This window comes from Pseudorasbora parva, chromosome 6 (assembly GCF_024679245.1).
Source record: "Pseudorasbora parva isolate DD20220531a chromosome 6, ASM2467924v1, whole genome shotgun sequence".
Classification (NCBI taxonomy): Eukaryota; Metazoa; Chordata; class Actinopteri; order Cypriniformes; family Gobionidae; genus Pseudorasbora; species Pseudorasbora parva.
This window is the reverse complement of record NC_090177.1, coordinates 37,986,726-38,007,113: the sequence shown is the minus strand read 5'-3', so window position 1 is coordinate 38,007,113 and position 20,388 is coordinate 37,986,726. Positions and strand designations below refer to the sequence as shown.

Here is a 20,388-nt window from a genome sequence, read left to right as displayed (position 1 = left end):
AAGTATCTGCCTAAACCACAAAAATATGAATTATTGAAAATGGTGACGTCATGCACATGTGTATTACGCATTATACTTGCTTAGTTTAGGGGTGGGTGGTGTAGGGATTACACTCTTTACACTTTGATCATGTTCTATTCTGTAACTAATGTTAATTGAAGACATACACCATCAGAATAAAAAGGTTGCATTTTATGGGTGAGATGTTCTGTCACTGGCAGTCCCTTGTCAAACTGAACCATGCTTTATTTTTTACTACAGTGACCGTAGTTCAGTATTTGTAGATTTCCATGGTTACCACAAGTAAACATTTTAACCTTTTTGAATGTTAGAATGCCTGTGAAATATAATGTTATGTGGGTATCTTTATTACCATTTTACTCTTAGTAATTTAAATAATTTAATACATATATAAATTAAAAAGTTCAGTGCAAAAGTATTGTATCGGTATCAGTGATACTGGCCTTGAAAGTATCGATATCATATCGAAAACAAAATAAGTGGTATATCGCCCATCCCTAGCGTAGTGTTTCTTTACAAAATCACCATCTGCGTGATAATACAGCGGTTTATTCATTTTTCGTGGATCCGTGTGAAATTTTGACAATGTGTGTTTTGTCTGTACGTGAAAAATGCAAAAGGGAAACCTTTCAGTTATTGTTGTATAAAAGTGGAAATCCAAGTATCATTGAAGAAGATACTGTTATAGTTTAAGATATGTTTTATGTTTATTTAAAAAAAATACTTTCATTTTATTTTTAGTAATTTTATTGTCGACTTAATTTTTTATATATATTTTTAAAGTCCCCCTTTAGTCAATAATTAAAACTCATCTTTCATCGGCAAAATTACATTTTTTTTTCTTCTGTGAGATACAGAGCTAAGAGATGGTTACAACTAGATAGTTTTCATATGGGAGATATTCGCATGCCTCGGAGTCGCTTTCAAACAGCGGTAGCTTGTTGAAATCACGTTTGAAAGAGCGCTCCCGTTTATGTTCACTTTCTGATCGTGTGTACTCTGTGAATAGAGAGTGGTGGTGCTGAACGCACATTTTAGAATAGGACTATTGTCTGACGCTTCTGCCACGGTCCAGTCAGTCCTCTGGTCACATGACCAGTGCTACGCACTATGTACGACTCGAACAGCTCGTATTGAGAATGAGGAAATACGTCATGGTCGCTCGCTGTCACGTGACCAATTGTGCGGCGTCTGCCATTTTGGGATCCTACGCTACCGATTGCCAGGGGCAACATAGTAAGAGTTATATACAGAGACGGAGCAGGAAAGACGAGAAATTACGCGCAAATTAAAAACAAATTAAGAAATGGAAAAGGCGGCAGCAAAAGAAAAGGGCCCTTATAGGGATAACATTATTACCAGTGCAAAGCAGAGGTATTTAGAGAAGCTGGCTGATATAAAAGACGTCGACCCATACGAGCTGAATGGAATAGAGACCTAGACTCTTGCCTGCAGCAGAATGGAATAGAGACCTAGACTCTTTACCACCTTGCACCTATAGACATTGTTAATTACTTAATTAGTTCAGTTATTACACTATGCAATAGTTATTACACTATGCGAGAATTCAAAAGCCTGAAATCACCGGAAAGCTACGAGACATTCTGCTGCGGCTGGGTGCATGACTTGGTCATCTACAAGCCCCCAAACTGTGAAAAAAAAAACATTTTACTGGCAAAGATAAGTTGCTTCACCTTTTGTCAAGTCAACTTTCTTATGGTTCCCATGCCAATCGTGTGAGGCACTAGAGCAATCTTTTACACAACAGTGTTTTCCAGGCATTCTAAAATAGCGCGACAACTTCCTCTGCTACAAACACAAACAATGAATGAACGGTTTTGGCGGCCGGCCTCCCAAAATGGCGGAAGGGGGAGGTGCCGTGATTTCTGGGGGCGGAGCTCTGTATCGTGACGACATGTACTCATTCTCATATGGATGAGCTGATGGAATTGAAGCGACTGTTATCCACATAAATTAATTTGGTTTTATTTCTATAAAAAGCAAAACTACAGTGGAGATGTAATGTTAATGTAGCGTTAGCATTTTCCATCCTAACTTCACATTCCATCATGACCACGTCATGACAATTTCTTGCCACGACGTCTGGTCACACCCCGGATATTTTGTAAACGCCCCTTTAGCGTACAACGTTGGGCCTCCATTCCTCAACTCAGACATCATAATCACAGCTCTTACGGGTGCTTGTGAAGGTATGTCTCAACAGGTAAGTAGTCTAATTTCATGTGTTTTGGAGACGCTCAGTAGGCAGGGTGGGATCTCATCATGCTTTCAAAGCTAACTCACTATTGCTAGCCTCTCTGAAAATGACCTACCCTACCTTTAATTGCACCATGTTGAAATTTGACTGAAGTGGTGTGGTAATATTGTATTTGGCAGTATTTCCCTCTCATTGGTCTTCTGAAGGCTGGGTAAATCTTTGAAGTCTTTGAACAGATGGAGATTTCCCATTCAAATGCATGAAACGCTTGAGTCTTTTGAAGCGGCCACACTGTGCTCTGCGTTTATAGTGACTGTGCTGGTTTCATCTTAGGACACACAGTGCTGTACAGTGAATATTAGATGTGTGCTTGTGTCTGTGATCTCAGCAGGTTTTGAGGGCAGGGGTTAGAAATGCTCCTGTGGGCTTAAAGCAGTCTTACTGCAGGCCTGTTGTAATCTTATTACCCACAGTCAATGACTGTCTTTGTGATGGCGCTTTCAGCTTAGACATCATTACACTGAAATATAACAGCGTCAAAAGAGACCAAAAGGGGAATGAGATGGAAATGACATGGAGACCAAGACTGTTAGACGAATATGACTTTTATATGTTCTCATGACCTAAAATCTTATTGCTCATTAAGTTTTGTCCTAATAATGACATACCTAACATAAATATAAACATCTATGAATCTATGAATTTACAATTTATTACATTTGGGTCAATGACATGACTTATTTAGTTTAACTTAATTTTCAGTACATTAAAATAAATATTATTTTTTTGCTTTGGAATCTTTAACCCCAAGAATGTCAGGTTACCACACAAATAAAAATAAAAATCAGTAAAATATCAAAAACCACCAGGCCAGTGTTATATATTTTGTTCAGTTGAGTACTTACAATATCCCAAATGTTTCCAACTATTTGTAAATCGTGAGAAAATTGCTTTTTTATGAGCTGGGACGTCTGAGGGATCACCGGTCAGTTGTGTCATATCTGCGCTACTCTCGGTTTCTGGTTTTATTCTGCAGACACGCTTTACTCTTAACATTGTGAACAAGTCTCACAGCAGCCGAACGCACAGAGTAACGTCATAACATCATTTTAAACACACTCAGATGTATCTAATATTATAAACGGTTACCTCATACTCATGACCACCAAACTTGTCGTCATCAAACTACACCTTTGTTTTGAACAGGCGAACTCTAGCGGATGGAAAAGTTACATAAGGCACCTTTAATAATTCAAAACTTGTTTAAATGCATTGTTCCTGATTTAAAAATATTGATTACATCAATTTTGAAAAGATTAATAAATAAAATAAAAAGTGAAGCTTTATTTGTCATTAACCCATTTGTAAAATAATACATGTTTATGTGAAATACATTTAAATACTTGTTTGGAATTGTGGTAGCTAGATGGAAACAAAGCATGTCCGACCGTACAGGGCTGATGTTCATTTACAATCACTCCTTGCTTATTTGTTGAAACCGAGGAGAAAACACAGTGCATAAGGCAAGAGAAGCTGTTATACTTTTTATTTTTACATTATATGTAAAATACCGTGTACGACTTCCATAAACACCGCATCCGTAGGGGCTGCCATTGTTGTTTTGCGGCTATGTGACGTCAGGGCTTGTATCGATCTAGTACGAGTTCACGGGTGGGAAGTCACAGGTTTGCCTGGAATGCGGCATAGCTAACTCAACCAGGCCTTTATTTTCAATAAGACTGGCCGGGAAATTTTTAAGGAATGTATTGAGGAATATTGTGACATGTTCGTCCCTGGAAGAGAACTCAAGACTACAATGGAGGCGTTTCAGGGAGTTTTGTTCTTCGCTTTGGGTAAATATGTTTGAAATATGTGAGCAGTGTTAATATCCAGACACCGCCCACACTGCTAAAGGCAGCTTTTAGACGAATATGTAATTTGTCTAAAATGTGTGTGCTGTGTGCTTTTCTCTCAATAAATAAACACACAACAAAAATGGCAGCAGTGAGAAAACGGCAGTTAAGAAAGCCTCTATCAATGTGAAAATATTTGCACCAGCTCTTTATTTTGGCTCTCCAGTTATGTTACATCACATTTATTTAATTACCACTTTATACAATATATTGCTTTAACGCAAGCAGCTTGACAGTATTAAACATGAAAAAAATCACCTAGAAATCTAGACGCACCCTAGCGGCAGCAAGTCTATGTTGCCGCGAGTGTCGCTTAACATGATGACGGCCGAGTTGCGTTTGCGTGCTTCTAGAAACACAGAAGCTGGTGAACGGCGGTCTTTCGAATCAGCTTTGACCGTGACTCTGGAAGACTTGGAGTTAAGCTTTTTTCTGAGAAAAGAACAAAGAACGGCACTGAAGTCATTCTTAAAAAGGGAAGATGTGTTCGGAGTTTAGCCGACCGGATACGGCGAAAGTTTAACCTGTCACCTAGGTCTGCTTCACCTTCGTTGCTCTGGTTGGTTGTAGCGCTATCCTATCGCGTGCAGAGGGAGTTTATATAAGACCCGTTTATCTGATCTGCCCCTCCGATTGAGCCCTGTCAATGGTGAGTTTCCAGACCAAACATCTTGATGTGGGTCTGGCTTGTCAGGCTATGAAAAAATAGAATCATTGTCACTTTTAGGTAAAATTACAACTTAGAATTACTACTATAAAGCAGCTCTCCAGTGTGTTTGTTTTTACTCTCTGTCTTCTAACCTCGACTGACTGAACTGAGGAAACGAAACAGAGAAGATCTCCATGTCAAAGAAGGCGGAGCCTCCGCACACACAACATCTATTACGTAACCGCCACGGACCAATAATAGTTTGACTGCGTTTCCCATTTGGAATAAATGTTTCGAACTCCAGAAGCAATCTTCGTTTTGGCCTGATTCTTTTTGAAATGACGTCACACCAGTTCATTCTTCAATTTCACTTTAAATATATCGTAAACATGTTAAAAAAAAAAAAAAAAACATAATCGGAGCCCTTGCAACTTGAAAATGGTTTAAAAGTCTTTCAAAACCTTGTGAAGCTGACAAGTTCTATAAACTTGGTGCGTGTTTTAAATAGAAAGATTTTTCCTTTTATTTATGATGGACACCTACTGACGCATGACTCTTAAACCGTCTAACCAGTCAGTGGTTGCTTTTGTCTTGTGTAGGTTCACTAAGAACCTCTCCCCAGATAAGATCAACCTGAGCACGCTGAAGGGAGAGGGTCAGCTCTCCAACCTGGAGCTGGATGAGGAGGTGCTCCAGAACATGCTGGATCTGCCCACCTGGCTGGCCGTCACCCGTGTCTACTGCAACAAGGCTGCTATACGGGTGGGATGGAGAAAAACTGGATCAATTATCATTAATCTCATGCTCTAGCGCACAAGAGGAAACCGTCATGAATAACGTTACAGCTCGGAGAACTGTAGTAAAATGTGTTTTTTTCTAATTTCAGATACAATGGACGAAGTTGAAGACCAGTCCCATATGTTTGGTAAGAATCTCCCCATCAGTGTGTTACCTCTCTTACTGCTCTCAGTCACATTCTGCCATCCCCATGTTTATCACATGAGCTCCTTTTCACTTCTGCAAAATAACCCTGATCTTTGTGTTTTACTCAATGTTACAGCGTCTGCTAATGTGGGTCCAGTAGAGCGAAACAGTGACTGCTCACTTTTTCATTGGCTTGCTCTATAGCTAATTTCTCCATAGACATTTTAGTAGTTTTATTGTTGAAACAAGCCAATCACATCTGAGATTAATCGTAAGACCATAGCAGTTGATTTGAAGCAAAAACATATGCAAAATAAGTGAGAATGAAAGAACTACTCTAGCAATGACAAGGTTGAATAAGTCTGGGACTTTTTGTCTTTTTTTAACACTCATTGTGCATTCAGATCCATTTTGACCTATGAAATGCATAGCAAATTTGGTTCCCCTACTAAAGACCTTGCAAATGAGCCAAGACTATCAGCCATACACATCATTTTTGTGTTGTTATAAGCATAAAAAGTTTGCATTTGAGGACATTTTGAATGGGGTATTAAACAAAGTTGTAAATGTGATCTTATGCAAACCTTTTTTTCAAATTGTCTCAAAATTCCTTCTGTAAAAATATATTTAGTCTCTTTCCCAAATTTCTTATTGGATCCAACAGGAATGGTGCAACACACTTAAGTGAGTAAAACTGTGTGTTTTCCAGACGTGCGTGCGTGCGTGTGTGCGTGTGTGTGTGTGTGTGCGATGGGTTCACGTTTATATCGACAGGCTATGTAATACAAAAATAATAGTCCAATCAATCGCGGGTGGATGAGAAAATAAATCATTGTGTTTGTTTGATAAAGACGTTTACGAGCACTGTGGTCGAGAGAATCATTCTGGTTGACGCTTTCAGAACAATCCCTCCCTCATGTGAACTGAACTGGAGATGAAGCTTGCAAATCTTGCAAATGTAAATATTATCCAATCCTAGCAGTGGGCGTTTACTTCCAAGTCTCCAGTGCGGCACGCCCATCAAAAGAGAGCCTCAAAACCACTGTAGGAAATAGCCTATTACTTTTTAGTTGTGATGTTTTTGAATGTAAAAAACCACACAAACATCATTAGTTGATCTCAGACAACAGGATATATTTTTTTAAAGCCAGTTCATGACACCTTTAAGTTTCTCATTTCTCACAAAAAGGGGTAAATGTAGTAATAACCTTCAAAATGTTGACATTTTTGCTTTTCAGCTCATTAATGAGAATTTATTAATCAGAGACAGTATGGTTTTATTTTATGTTCAGGTTATGACTGTTTTATAAGCTTATGTTTGGATGTATGCAGATTTTGAATCCATTTTGTGCATTAATACTCTACCTCTTCAACATTCCATACATTAGATTAACTTGTTAAAGTTAGCCAGTTTTACCAAGCTTCCTAAAACTTGATGGGAGATTTCCGTTTACATATTCTATTGATAATTTATGGCTTGAGAAGTTTAGACCATTATAAATCAAGTGACGGACAGCACATCAGAAGTTCTGACCCATTGAGTTCTGCCTGAATTCTGTTTCCTCTCCTTTTGCAGTTCCTGGATAAAGTAGAAGTTGAAATGAGAACCTGTGAGGAGCCGCGGCCCCCAAACGGCCCTTCTCCAATTGCCATTACTGCAGGTCAAAGGTCAGAAGGATCTGCCATCTTCCTTTTTTCAGTACAGAATGCACAAATCATACAAAAAGTGTTGAAACCTCCCTATGATGTCCTCTCCATCCATAATAATGAGCGTAAACAACTTAGAGAGCCTGACTGCTGCAGATTAATTTCGCCGTTGATAGCGAAAAGTGTATAGTTGTTAACTTAGAAAAGCACATTGACATTTAGATTCATTAGTGGCACTTGCTAAGTCAATCAATACTGTTTTTATTTTATTTTATTTTATTCAAACTCAATGCCAAGCTCTTAATGCCAAGTTTTGGCAGAGTAAAACATATTACACCATTTGTACAAGAAACAAATGATTCCTTAAAAGGTGAGCATAAAAGCTATGAAGCAGGGACACGAGCCAAATCTAGCAGTAGGAATATCATCAGAATATTCTTCATAATATCAGCAACAAGTCAGAATGTTTTTAAGACGGCTGTGTTTTAATAAACTCTCTAGGTCGTGAATCAATATACTGTTAACGTGATTTCGGGCACTGGTAAGGACATTAAGGACCCTGACTCACTACAGATTGGGACATGACATGACAACGTCCTCATTGTACAGCATCTCTACTGGTATTTATGTACAACAGCAGTACTGATATTACTTATGGTATTTAAAAGTATGCTATCATAAATACTTTGATTTTTACACTTCCCTACAACATATTCTTATTATAGATTTTAGCTAGATTATGTTGATTACCTGTCTAATGATGTATGTTTTCTGTAAAAAAAAAAATGCTTAAAGCTGCAGTTCATAACTCTTTCTGATTCAAAATGATTCAAAATCTATTTTAAGATTAATAAAAGTAATAAGTACATAACCAGCCAGTGTTCAAAACGATCTCCTTTCCTTGGCACGATTCACAATGGTAAGCTTGTAATAATGTGTTATTTCCGTGGTACTGGTAGCTTTCCACTGGAAATTTGAGCTTCCACCGTTGTCTTTTTGTCATTACGTCACGTCTGTATACATAAAGACGTCCGTGCTATTAGGCTATATCACGTGTCGGGATTCTGCAGATTGCGGATCGTTTGTGGCCTCTTCTTACAGCAGCCGATATGTAATTAAACTTGTCATTTTGATAGCGGCTTGTAATCCAGAAAGTTCAAAACAACAACTGACAACTGGGTCGTGTGTAGACAACCCACACATACACCTCAAAACGTCAGATTTATCCACGCTGAGGAGCCGTGCCAATGCACACCCTACATAAAGAAGTTAACTCCGCATTGTCTGAAAATAACTGCAATTGCAGAGATGGCGACAAAGAGTTAAACTCAGGGACAGCAGCTTTCAGTCATGTTGTGTGTTTTTTTTTTTTTTTTCATCTTTCGTGTGTCATTATGTGTGGTGAGTTGGCTCACGTGATTTATGTTTCATGCTTCATAAACGTCCGTTATAGCCAGGAACACACCAAGCCATTGATCGGCCATCGGGAAACATCGGGTCCTTTTTGAGGGTCGGTCAGCTAGTATCACCGTTGCCTCTGGTCGGACGCAGACTGTTGTTTATTGGCCGATTCATGTAGATCGGAGTCGGTGCATGGAAATCAAAGCAAAAGTGATGAAAAAAGCATGGAAGTCATGACGGCACAGACAGAAGGCTGTTATAATTTTACATCATCTTACCTGAGCAAAATGAATGTGTTCATAAAAACATGAGCGGAGTGGAATAAAGAAAGTGTTGAGCTTGATTGATGTTCAGAACGGTAAGCAAGCGCTGCTTTGTTTATGGGTTGTATACCTGCAGTGTTAGTTTGGCTTTCCCTTTTTTAATGACGAATATAAACAAATAAATCTGCTTAAATAGACAGTTATCTCCTTTACACGCAGGCGCAGAACACACGCGTGCTAGTTGACAGTCGCCTGGAGTCCTTTTGGGGTGTCCAAGCACAGTTTTTTCCGTGTTTTTTTTTTAGCTTTTAGTATGACTGTGTTAGCCTTAAACTTATGAATAAGCTGGTGTTTTCCAAAACAATGACAAAATTTGCATTTAGGAGCTATAAGCATTTAAAACTTACAGTCTCTCACTTCCGTTAAAACGAATCTCAGATTTTGATGACATCATCGCAGACTTCATCTTCTCATCAAATCTTCTGTCCAATCAAATGCTCTCTAGAATCTAAAGGGAGGAGCTGCTAAGAGCTGGAGCCGTTTAGGGGAATTTACGTCAACACATTGAATAATGCGGCACGTTTCAAGGCACTCCAGTGGGCCTTTAAGGGGACATTGTGAACATCCTGGGTTGCATAGTGCATTATGGGACTTTTTAGGGAGTGAATACATTTGTTTATTTCAATTTTGGTCATTTTTAGCACTTAAAGGTAGGGTAGGCAATTTTTTTTTTTAAACACTTGTTATAATTTCACTTGTTATAATTTTGTACTTGTTATAATTTCTTCACATCCTAATAGCAATCAATAATCAAAGTGGTCTAAATATTTAACATTTAAATATGTCTTCTGTCGAAGTCTCTGGACCACAAAAAGTTTTTTTTTTTTTTCAAACAATGTCCAACCTGCCTGTCAACATATGCTTTTCCATACGTCCACGCACCTGCTCATGCTAGGTTATAAGTTAGACAGATGGCAGTCACAGAGCACCGCAAACGAAACCGCAGCCGCCTTTTACTGAACCAAAACAATCAGCTTATGATACGTTCACACCATAATTACTGTAATCTGGAAAAGATGGAAACCCGTGATGTTATACTCGGAGGGGTTCGTGACTCGAATTTATGCATTTCAGTGCCAACACTATAAACACTGCTATGAATCTGCAGCAGTCAGGTGGTACAGTACAGGTCAGTGATCTTGTTGTTCACGCTCATTATTATTGTAATGTAAAGTGCTTTGTGACATGAGGTAGTTTAACTCCGTCTCTCGAGGCACCTTTGTTTGCTCCCTTTTGTGTGTGTTCATGTGTTTTGAAGGTGTCTTTGGAGACCCTCTGAAGGGAGGCTGGGAACTCATGCTTTCTAAGCTAGCTTACTTTTACTAGCCTCTCTGAAATTGCCTACCATAATTATTATTAGTTAGTTTCCAATGCGACTTTTTTAAGTGGTTAATCTAATTATTTCATTTTACTTGAGTTGTTAAAAAGTCTAAGAAACTGGATTGAAGGTCAGATCCGGTCGTTGTGTCTAACTGATGTTTGCGGTCTGTTTCTCGCCTCTGCAGTGAGTACGGCTTCGCCGAGAAGGTTGTGGAAGGGATGTCTGTGATCATCAACTCCATCACAATTAAAGTTCAGGCCCGAGCGTTTCACGCCTCCTTCGAGCTCTGGCAGCTCCAGGGCTGCAGCCTCAATCCCAAATGGCAGAAGACCGACCTTCGCCACACGCGCATTACACATCCCAAGAGAGGAGAGGTACAGTACAGACGGTGTTATCTGTTTTGGAAGTGCTATGTTACAGTAAAACCAGGTATATAATACCTTAGTGTACCTGTTGGGCTGTCCTGGAACAGTTAACCACCTCAATTTGATACGTCCGACACCTGCTGGAAGAAGCACCCTAGATTATGCTACACTTTTGCCTCATTTAGCTAGCCTGGATGCCAGCCGAATTTAGCCCCGCCCACAACATTTTTAGGTCGGGCGGTTCGGTCTGGCCTCGATCCATTGAGGAGTAATTATCCCCGAACAGAAGCTGTTCGGACCAATGAAATCATCAGGGCGGGCTTTAGACGATGATTTGTTTGAATCCTAAACAGAGAGCTTGTTTGTATCTGCATTCACGTTCACTATTTCTCTCAAAAATGATGATCATGTTGGGTAAGTCTTCTGTGTATCAATAAATTCTTTTATTTTTTACAACACCGGCAAAGATCGTTTATTCCAGCGTGTGTGCAGACAGGGTTGCCAAGTTTTTACAACAAAACACGCCAACTACTAGCCCTAAACAATAGCTTCTCGGGGGGGTGGGGAGTTCTCCGGGAAAAAAATAGTGTTTTGGGGGGTAAAATGTGTTATTTTGGCAAGGTTGCCTGCTAAATTTCGCACTCATGGGTCTATATATCACATAATAGTCGCTCAACCCGCGGACATAGAAAACAACCCGCGGAAAAACAAAAATTCGGACATGGCAACACAGTAGTTGAGCTCTGTTGATATTTGACAACTAACGTAATGCGTCGCTTCGTTGCTCTGATTGGTTGTAGGTTTATTCAATTGAGGTCTTTCCTGTTTCGGTAGGAAACTCGTCCCATAATCACAGCCCAATGGAGCAGTATCAGACTCATATTCTGACTAGAATTGAGTATGACCCCACGTCAGGCTATCATTTAGCTTGAAGAAGTGCAAAAATGTCCTCACTGGGTTTTTGTGACATTAAAAGGGATTACCCAGAGGTGAAACACCTTTCAGAATGAACTGGCGGTTTCTTCATTTTAAAGAACAAGTGAATCATTTGGAGAAAAATAGCAATGGTTACATAATCTAAAAGGGGACAAAAAGCAACGCCGTCATAGTGCACAGATCAACAGCTGTCAGATTAAAGTGTTTCTACACTTGACTTTTCCTCCACTTGTTCCTCTTTCACTTGCTTTTCTCCGCTCACAGAAGCACTTGCCCATGAGAAGTCCCCTCTTAATTACTTTTCCAGACCAGCATTAGGTAATGAAATCAGGCCAATCATTTTGATATATATGGACTGAGTATTCAGGTTGCCAGATCCTCTAAATGAACCCACTCCGAGCTGTAATGCAGTTAAGATGGATGTTGCACTCACAGATGGCCTCTCCTGCTTTCCTAATATAGAGCTGTGCTTTTGCTCGTGCATCAGCGCTGCACCACTCACTGAAGCACAGCGAAGTCAGTGGAGTAGAAAGCAGAATGCACCGATTGTAATGTGTGGGTTTCCAACATCGAATCAAAACGGACGCTACTAGGGGTGTCCATGGTTAACCGATTGACCGATTAACCGTTAAAAATTGCGTAACCGAGTGAAACATTTTGCTCGGTTAAGTGGCGTCAATGACGTGCCTTGAATTTAGTTGTAATATATGTTTGCACCCCTATAGACCGCCAGAGCGCTCCCAGACATTTGTAGTATCCATAGGGTTAGGGTAGTATCCACAAGAAGAAGTCATGGCCAGCTTTCTAAGCGGGCAAAGAAAGCGTGGGAGCACTTTAAAAATGAGAGTGACGGGGCAAAATGCAAGTATTGCAATGCAGTGCTTACCGCATTTTTCAGGCTATAAGTTGCTCCGGAGTATGAGTCGCATCAGTCAAAATATGCGTCATGAAGAGGAAAATACTGGACTATAAGTCGCATTAGGGCAGAAGCAGAGCGCGAGCCGCGCGCGCTGTGCATAACGGAGCAGAAGAAAGAAAGTTTGAAGTGAGAAACTTGTGAATGACTAGAGAAAAGCAGACGTTACTTTAACTGTAATGAAGAAAACAAAAAAGCTAATCGCGGACTGAAAGCAAGATGGCTAGAGCTGAAGGGACGAGTCCACAGATGCTTGAACTCTCTGCCGGGAGAGGCTCAGCCGCGCGAGTCAAACGCTGTGTGAATCATTCTCGGCTGCATATTTTACTAACGTTACATGCTCTAATCATGCAGGCGCCCTCGCGGCCACTCGCATTGCTCGTGAACTCGAGCGCATCTCATCCTAATTTAACGAAACTCAGCGTACGCCTCGCAGACATGAAATAGATCTTAAGAAACTTGAAATGTCTTTTAACAATTTAAAACGAAAAGAAATAGGCTACTCTCTGATTGTGTAATCCATGATGTGCATTTCTCTCTATAGGCGCGTTAACTACGGAGATGGCGGTCGTCAAATTAATAAGCTAAAAATAACCCTGACGCACACTATGGTTAACCGAGTATTAACCGCTAAGGGCCTCGGTTAACGGTTAATGAAAAACTTGAAAACGTGCAGCCCTAGACGCTACTTTTTAAATTTGTGTGTGGCATTTTTCTTACCTATGAATATACACAATATGTATGTATATATTTACATATTGTGTATATAAATGTATATACACAATATGTAAATAATGTTCATAAATCAGAATGTATAAGAGAGTACAGGATGCTAAACTGCAATTGGCTTCAATTATCAAACTGCAAAGTCTGCTATTTAAGTCTAAATAAATATATGCACAGTAGGTTTAAGAGGTAAACGCGCCACTTTGAGCAAACTTGGGTCACTTATATCATGCATTTGGAAACTAATATATTTATTTATATATATTATACTAATATTTTTTGTTAAATGCCCAAACATTTTTATTTTAGCGTTAAAAAAAATTACAATAATAATATATTTCTATTTTTATTTTCATGATAATCACAATAAAAATCATATTCATTATTATTTTATAGTCTTTTTGAATTGGGCAACAACAGTGGAATTATGGACTATTATAACAGGCATAACTCTCTTCATGAATACCCAAATGTAAAGTTTTTCCCAAATCGTTATTTCCTTAAAGGAATAGTTCATCCAGAAATTATAATTCTGTCATCATTTGCTCACCCTTAAGTTGTTCCAGTCCTGTATGAATTTATTTTTTCTGTTGAGCACAAAATATATTTTTGGAACCAGACAGTTGATGGACCCCATTGACTTCCATAGTATTGGGAAACAAAATACTATGGAAGTTAGGGGTTGTAACGCTACACAGAACTGACGGTTCGGTACGTACCACGGTTTTGAAGTCACGGTTTGGTACGGGTAATGTCTTTTAATGTATTTTTATTAAACTGTGCCCAAAAAAGCCCAAACTATTATCCTAAATTTAGCTGCTACTTTATTTTTTTATTTAATAATCAACACTCAAAAACATTGTATGCAAACATGTAAACTTCACATAAGGCAGTTTTTGCATTAAAGGACAACTCCGGTGAGAAATGAACCTAGGGGTAATTAATAGATGGTTACCGAGTAGATCGTTCTCTGGGATGCGTTTTCATGAAAAGTGAAGAGTTTTATCTCTAAAAACAGATTAACTTATAACGCTTGTCTAAAATTAAATCGCTAGTTAATTCCACTAACAAGGCTCAAAATAGCCTCACACTAACACTGCAGCATAATGAGGGTCCCTACATGCAAACCGAAGCATTGAGAACTTTGTAAGTGTACAAACAGTTTAATAAGAAGATACTTTATAAGCACAGCGCATTATGCGTTCACGGACAGGCGCCATCTTGGAAAACAGTCTCAACGAATCGATCAATCAATCAACGAATGCTGTGCTAAGTGAGCTGGTCGAGTGGAATTAAGTTTGTGAAATGTAATAACATGGACATTGTTATTTTTATTTATTTATTTTCTCTGTTGTGTTCAGTGCTTTCTTCTGGAAACATGGACCATATGAGATTCCAACTCACAGTTCATCGCTTAGCAGAGCGCTCGTCGCTCGATGAGTCGAGACTGTTTTCCAAGATGGCGCCTGTCTGTAAACACGTAATGTGCTGTGTTTATAAAGTACCTTCTTATTAAACGGTTTGTACACTTACAAAGTTCTCAATGCTTCGGTTTGCATGTAGGGACCCTCATTATGCTGCAGTGTTAGTGTGAGACTATTTTGAGCCTTGTTAGTGGTATTAACTAGCAATTTAATTTCACTTACCCGGTGCCCCATAGACAAGCATTATAAGCTAATCTGTTTTTAGAGATAAAACTCTTTACATTTGATTTTCATGAAAACGCATACCAGAGAACGATCTAGTCTATAACAATCTGTTAATTACCCCTAGGGTCATTTCTCACCAGAGTTGTCCTTTAACTTCTAAATCTAATTACAAAATTGAATGAACTGACGTTTCTGTCTGACCAATCAGTGATTGCATTGTTTACACATCACATTTAGTGTTTCTATGGCTCGCTCTGAACCTAATGGTGGCACTAAAGAAGACACCAGGTACTTGGTACAAAAGTAAGCCGTACCGAGCCGTCCCATGCAGTGGAAAAGTCCCTTTGCCTGTAGTTTACGCAGCAATTTAATGGCAGTTTACAATTAAGTGTAAGTTATGACAATAATTGAAAGTAAAGATGGATTTGAAATGGAAAATTATTTTATTTTGAAGAAAGTCCATTCGGTAATGCCCTTGGGTAGCTATTACCAGTCTTCGAACCATACTGTGTGGAAAGTCTAAATTCTCCAGGATTGCTCGCCAAGTTTGTATCTTCACGCCTGTGATGTGCCTTGCCTGTGCTGATGTCTTCCATTGAGCGGGATGTCATATACTCTGGTGTCCTGCAGGTCCTAACCTTCAAGGAGATCAACTGGCAGAGTCTGCGCATAGAGGCAGATGCGATTGAGAGTGACGAGCAGGATCTGGGCAGCACGCCACTGCGCCTCATCACCAACCAAGGACGTATACGCATCGCTCTCAAACGCAGGGTACACATGTGATATTTATTTTGAAAACCCTTCTGATCACATGAGAACATTTTTAAAGTAGTTTTTGGCTGATTATAAAATTTGTAGAATGGTTTGGAAGATATTGACCATTCCTGTGAAATATAGACATTCTGTAGTGTATTTTTATTCATTTGACAGAAATTTTGATATTTTGACATCTGAGATAGTGGTGTGTTGCTTATGGGATACTGGAAAGATTAGATCATAATCATCAGAATTTGGGCTGCATGATATTGGGGGAAAACAGTGACGATATTTTGTTTCTCTTCGATGTGTATACTGCACATGTAAAAAAAATTTTTTTTTACTTGAATAGCTCTATTTGTGAAGAATTTATCATTTTAGTAGAGTGCATCTGCATTCAAAAAATATGACTTTACTTTTAAAGATTATCCACTTTAGTTATCATTGGGCCACGCTCACAATATGTTTGACCCATCCAATATAACTATCAGATAATAATAATTATTGTATTAAGTATTTAATACAAGTAGTATTTTCATCAATTAGAATTTCAAAAAACATATTTTTAATTATACATTAATGTAATAATTTAAATAGATATTTATTTATTTTTTTAAATATATATTATGGTAGATCCAATACTACTATAAAATGATGATAATAATTATGATTTTTATTTGGATTATTTAATGTAATTATACTGTAATGTAAAACAAAGCAATCAAGTATTTAAATTTACAAATAACATTTTTAATATAATTATAATTTAACGTTTATTTACGTTTATTTAATTAAATAAACTTAAATTAATAATATATACGTTTATTTAATTAAAATAGATACATTTTAAAAATAACAATATGTTTGACCCATCCAATATGACTATAAAATAATAATAATTATGAATTTTATTTTGATTATTATATAAAATATTATATAAAAAGATACGCTAATAAAACAATTGTAATGTAAAATAAAGCAATTAAGTATTTAGTACAAATAATCATTTTACAATAAGTATAATTTGAAAAAAACATTTTTAAATAATAATAATAATGTATTTTATAATTCAACTTGAAACTTACAATACCATTATTTGTGTTTTTCTTTGTCTTCAAACGTTAAACCATTGAGCTTTTATTTTTGTGGATCACGAGCTGCACGTGTGTAAATGTAAATGTAGCACATAAATATTTACTGAATTAAATCTCAGCTGAGATATATCCGCTGGGTTTCACAGACAGGGTTTAGATTAAGCCAGGATTTGGCCCTATTCAAATAGTGCATTTACTTTTCTGTAAAACCGGCCAATCGTGATTTAGGTTTAATGTCAACATATCTTACAGCCCAAATCAGAATGGGATCGTGTGTAGTCTGCTGACGTTACTACGCTCCTCATCTCAGGTGAAGGACTGCAATGTCTTGGCCTCTAAGCTGCTCTTTATTCTGGACGATCTGCTGTGGGTGCTGACAGACTCTCAGCTCAAGGCCATCATCCACTACGCCAAGTCTTTGAGTGAGGCCATGGAGAAGTCGGCGCAGCAGAGGAAGAGCATGGCTGCTGAAACACTTCAGGTGCCACACCGGACCCTTGAAATCCCTCTCAAAAATGTTATGAAGCGACTTAGTGGTTCATAAGATACTCTCTCTTCTTATCGGCACTTCAGGATTTAAGACCCTTTGACCTACACAGCTGCCTTTGGTTTTAGGCAAAGGTTTTAGTGTGGCTTTTGAACACAATTGTCATTACAAAACAGCTCAACAAAGTAAATGCTGTGTGAAGCCGCCTATAAGATATTAAATCCCAAGTGTACCCAGGGGCAGCCGCTCCCTATGAATGACTCAGCCAGAGCCGGAGTGTGTATTTATGTCTCCTTGTATTTGTGCTCCAGACTGCGCCTCCCTCTCCTGGGATCCACTCTCTGTGGACTGAACCTCCCCCACCCGAAGCCGTCGGGACAGCCGGCACACTGGCCCAGTATTTTGACCTCCATGATGTTAAAGAATCATCCTACCACACTTTCATCTCCCGTCTCGACCTGCATATCTGCAACGACAGCTCTTCAGATTCTGGTGATGAATTCAGACCAACGGTTATATTACTACCAGAGGGTTTTGAAGGGAATAGTTCATTGAAAATTCACTTTATATAAGTGTCTTTAACTTATTATGAATTTACAATGCACTTAGTGTACATGCATGTTTTTACATTGTACTTCTATATATTAAAAATACCAGCCTGCTATAATGCATTACTGTAATCACATCCATAATTACATGATTGACCCTTCCCTTTTAACTAGGTACTGTATGTCAGATTACATAAAGTCCCATAGTAGATCAGTTTAAACTAACAATCAAACAAAGGGAGAGTTCACCCAAAAAAAATTAAAATGACCCCATGATTTACTCACTCTCTAGCCATACTAGATGTATATGACATTCTTATTTTAGACGAAAAAAGTCAGAGTTATATTAATAAATGTCCTGGCTAATTTAAGCTTTATAATGGCAGTGAATGGCAGCCCAAAATTTAAAGACCAAAAAAGTGCATCCATCCATTATAAAAGGACTCCAGGGGTTAATAAAGGCCTATAAATGTGGATATTTTTCTCTCACAAACCCATCGGTTCGCTTTATCCCTTTATTAACTCGCCTGCAGTCGTGTGGAGCACTTTCTTAAAGGATGGATGCACTTTTTTGGGCTGCCATTCACTGCTATTATAAAGCTTGGATTAGCCAGAACATGTTTTAAAAAACTCTGCTTGTATTCGTCTGAAAAAGGTGGTCATATACACCTAGTATGGCTAGAGGGTGAGTAAATCATGGGATCATTTTTGGGTGAACTGTCCAGTTAATCAATTAGTCGTTAACCTTAAATCTGAAGGTGGGACATTCACTTGCTTAACTTTACTTAACCAACACAATATATGTTTATATTGTGTTTATATGTTTTCACAATATAAGATGCAAATCTTATCCAATCCTAGCCGTGGGCGTTTACTTCCATGTCTCCAGTGTGTCACGCCCATCAAAACCCAGGGTTCAGGAGAGGGCCTTAAAACCAGTGTAGAAAATAGCCTATTACTTATTAGTTATGAAGTTTTTGAATGTAAAAAAAACAGACGAATGTCATTAGTTGACCTCAGACAACAGTATAAAAAAAATTAAAAAGCCAGTTCATGACAACTTTAAAGCATAGAAGCTTTGCTTTAAAGTTGAATACCACGACGGAGATTAAACATTGACAAAATTAGCATTTTTGGAATGAGCTAAACTTACCTCATCATAGCACTGACATACCCATGTGATTTATCCTGTACCCCTAGATGAAGCTCCGCCTCCAGGCACTCAGGGTGCAATGCAGCTGACCTTCCGAAAGCTGGGCTGGGATTACTACCCGCTCCACAGACCAGGTGAGAGACAGCCGGTCACACGGGATTCATTTCACACACACTCTGGCTCTTTAAGAGGTTTAACTTCTACTTTTCTGTCTATAAAGTCACTTGACTATGTACACTAACATTCACAAGTCTATTCTTCTATTCAAGGCTGCATTTCTGTTAATTATCAATGTTGAAAACAGTTGTGCGGCTTAACCCTTTAAACGCATAACTCGGGTCTTTAATGACCCGGGACATCATTTACTACCCTCCCCCTCGTATATTTTTTTTAACGTTAGATTAACTTAATGCATCCTTGCTTAATAAAAGTATTAATGGTAACACTTTAGAATAATGGTCATTAATTAACATTAGTTAACTACAATAGTTAACATGAACTAATGATGAACAAGCATTTATTTATCTTTGTTAATATTCATGTTAATTTCAGCATTTGCTAATACTTCATTAAAATCTTGTTAACATTAGTTAATGCACTGTGAACTAACATGAACAAACCATGAACACAGCTCTATTTTTATTAACTAATGTTAATAAAGATGAACAAACACAGTAGCACATGTACTTGCAGATGTGTATTAACTAATCTGAGGTTAGCTCAGGTTAGTTAATACATGAACTAATGTTAACAAATTACCATTATTCTAAAGTGTTAACATATTCATTTCTATAAATAAATAAAAACACCTTATCGGCCCCAAGTTTGTTGCTCTGAGCTTTTTGTGAAGGTTGTCGCTGTGCTTGATCTTTATTGTAATGATGCAGTTATCGATGTGTTGTGCGAATGCTTGACTGTAGTGTAGCAGCCGTATGTGTAGCGGAGCGATGTGACGTGTTGTGTGTGTGTGTGGTGCAGGGGATGGCTGTCGGCACTGGGAGCGCCACTGCGGGGCGATGGAGTCTCGGGCTCAGTGGGTGGCCAAACTGCTGCAGGAGTTTCAGACTAGGCTGGAGGATCTGGGCATCCCCGGACATCACACAGAACCAAATGTGTCTGCTAAAGACTCTCCAGCCAAAAAAGTCAAGGGTACACTTTCTTTGAATGTCTACCCATCTCAAATCCATCAATAAATGTTTGTGTTAAAGGAAGTGTATGTAAGGTTGTGGCCAAAACTGGTATTGCAACCACTTTCAAATGACTATAGAGCGGTGTATCCCCCTCCCTCTCCACCTGACTTGAGGTTGCCAGATAGGCTGCAGGATCAGCAGGAACGTTTGT

At 38.5% G+C, this 20,388-nt stretch overlaps 1 protein-coding gene across 2 annotated transcripts in view; it reads left to right on the top strand.

Moving 5' to 3' along the window:
* bltp3a (bridge-like lipid transfer protein family member 3A) overlaps positions 1 to 20,388 on the top strand; it is a 52,691-nt gene that overhangs the window by 14,881 nt on the left and 17,422 nt on the right. For both annotated transcript variants that reach the window (XM_067446847.1, XM_067446846.1), the window contains exons 2-10: positions 5,401 to 5,563; positions 5,688 to 5,726; positions 7,302 to 7,393; positions 10,602 to 10,791; positions 15,640 to 15,780; positions 17,170 to 17,340; positions 17,658 to 17,838; positions 19,095 to 19,181; positions 20,026 to 20,196. In XM_067446847.1, the coding sequence (XP_067302948.1) occupies positions 5,401 to 5,563; positions 5,688 to 5,726; positions 7,302 to 7,393; positions 10,602 to 10,791; positions 15,640 to 15,780; positions 17,170 to 17,340; positions 17,658 to 17,838; positions 19,095 to 19,181; positions 20,026 to 20,196 (1,235 nt within the window). The remainder of the gene's footprint in view (positions 1 to 5,400; positions 5,564 to 5,687; positions 5,727 to 7,301; positions 7,394 to 10,601; positions 10,792 to 15,639; positions 15,781 to 17,169; positions 17,341 to 17,657; positions 17,839 to 19,094; positions 19,182 to 20,025; positions 20,197 to 20,388) is intronic.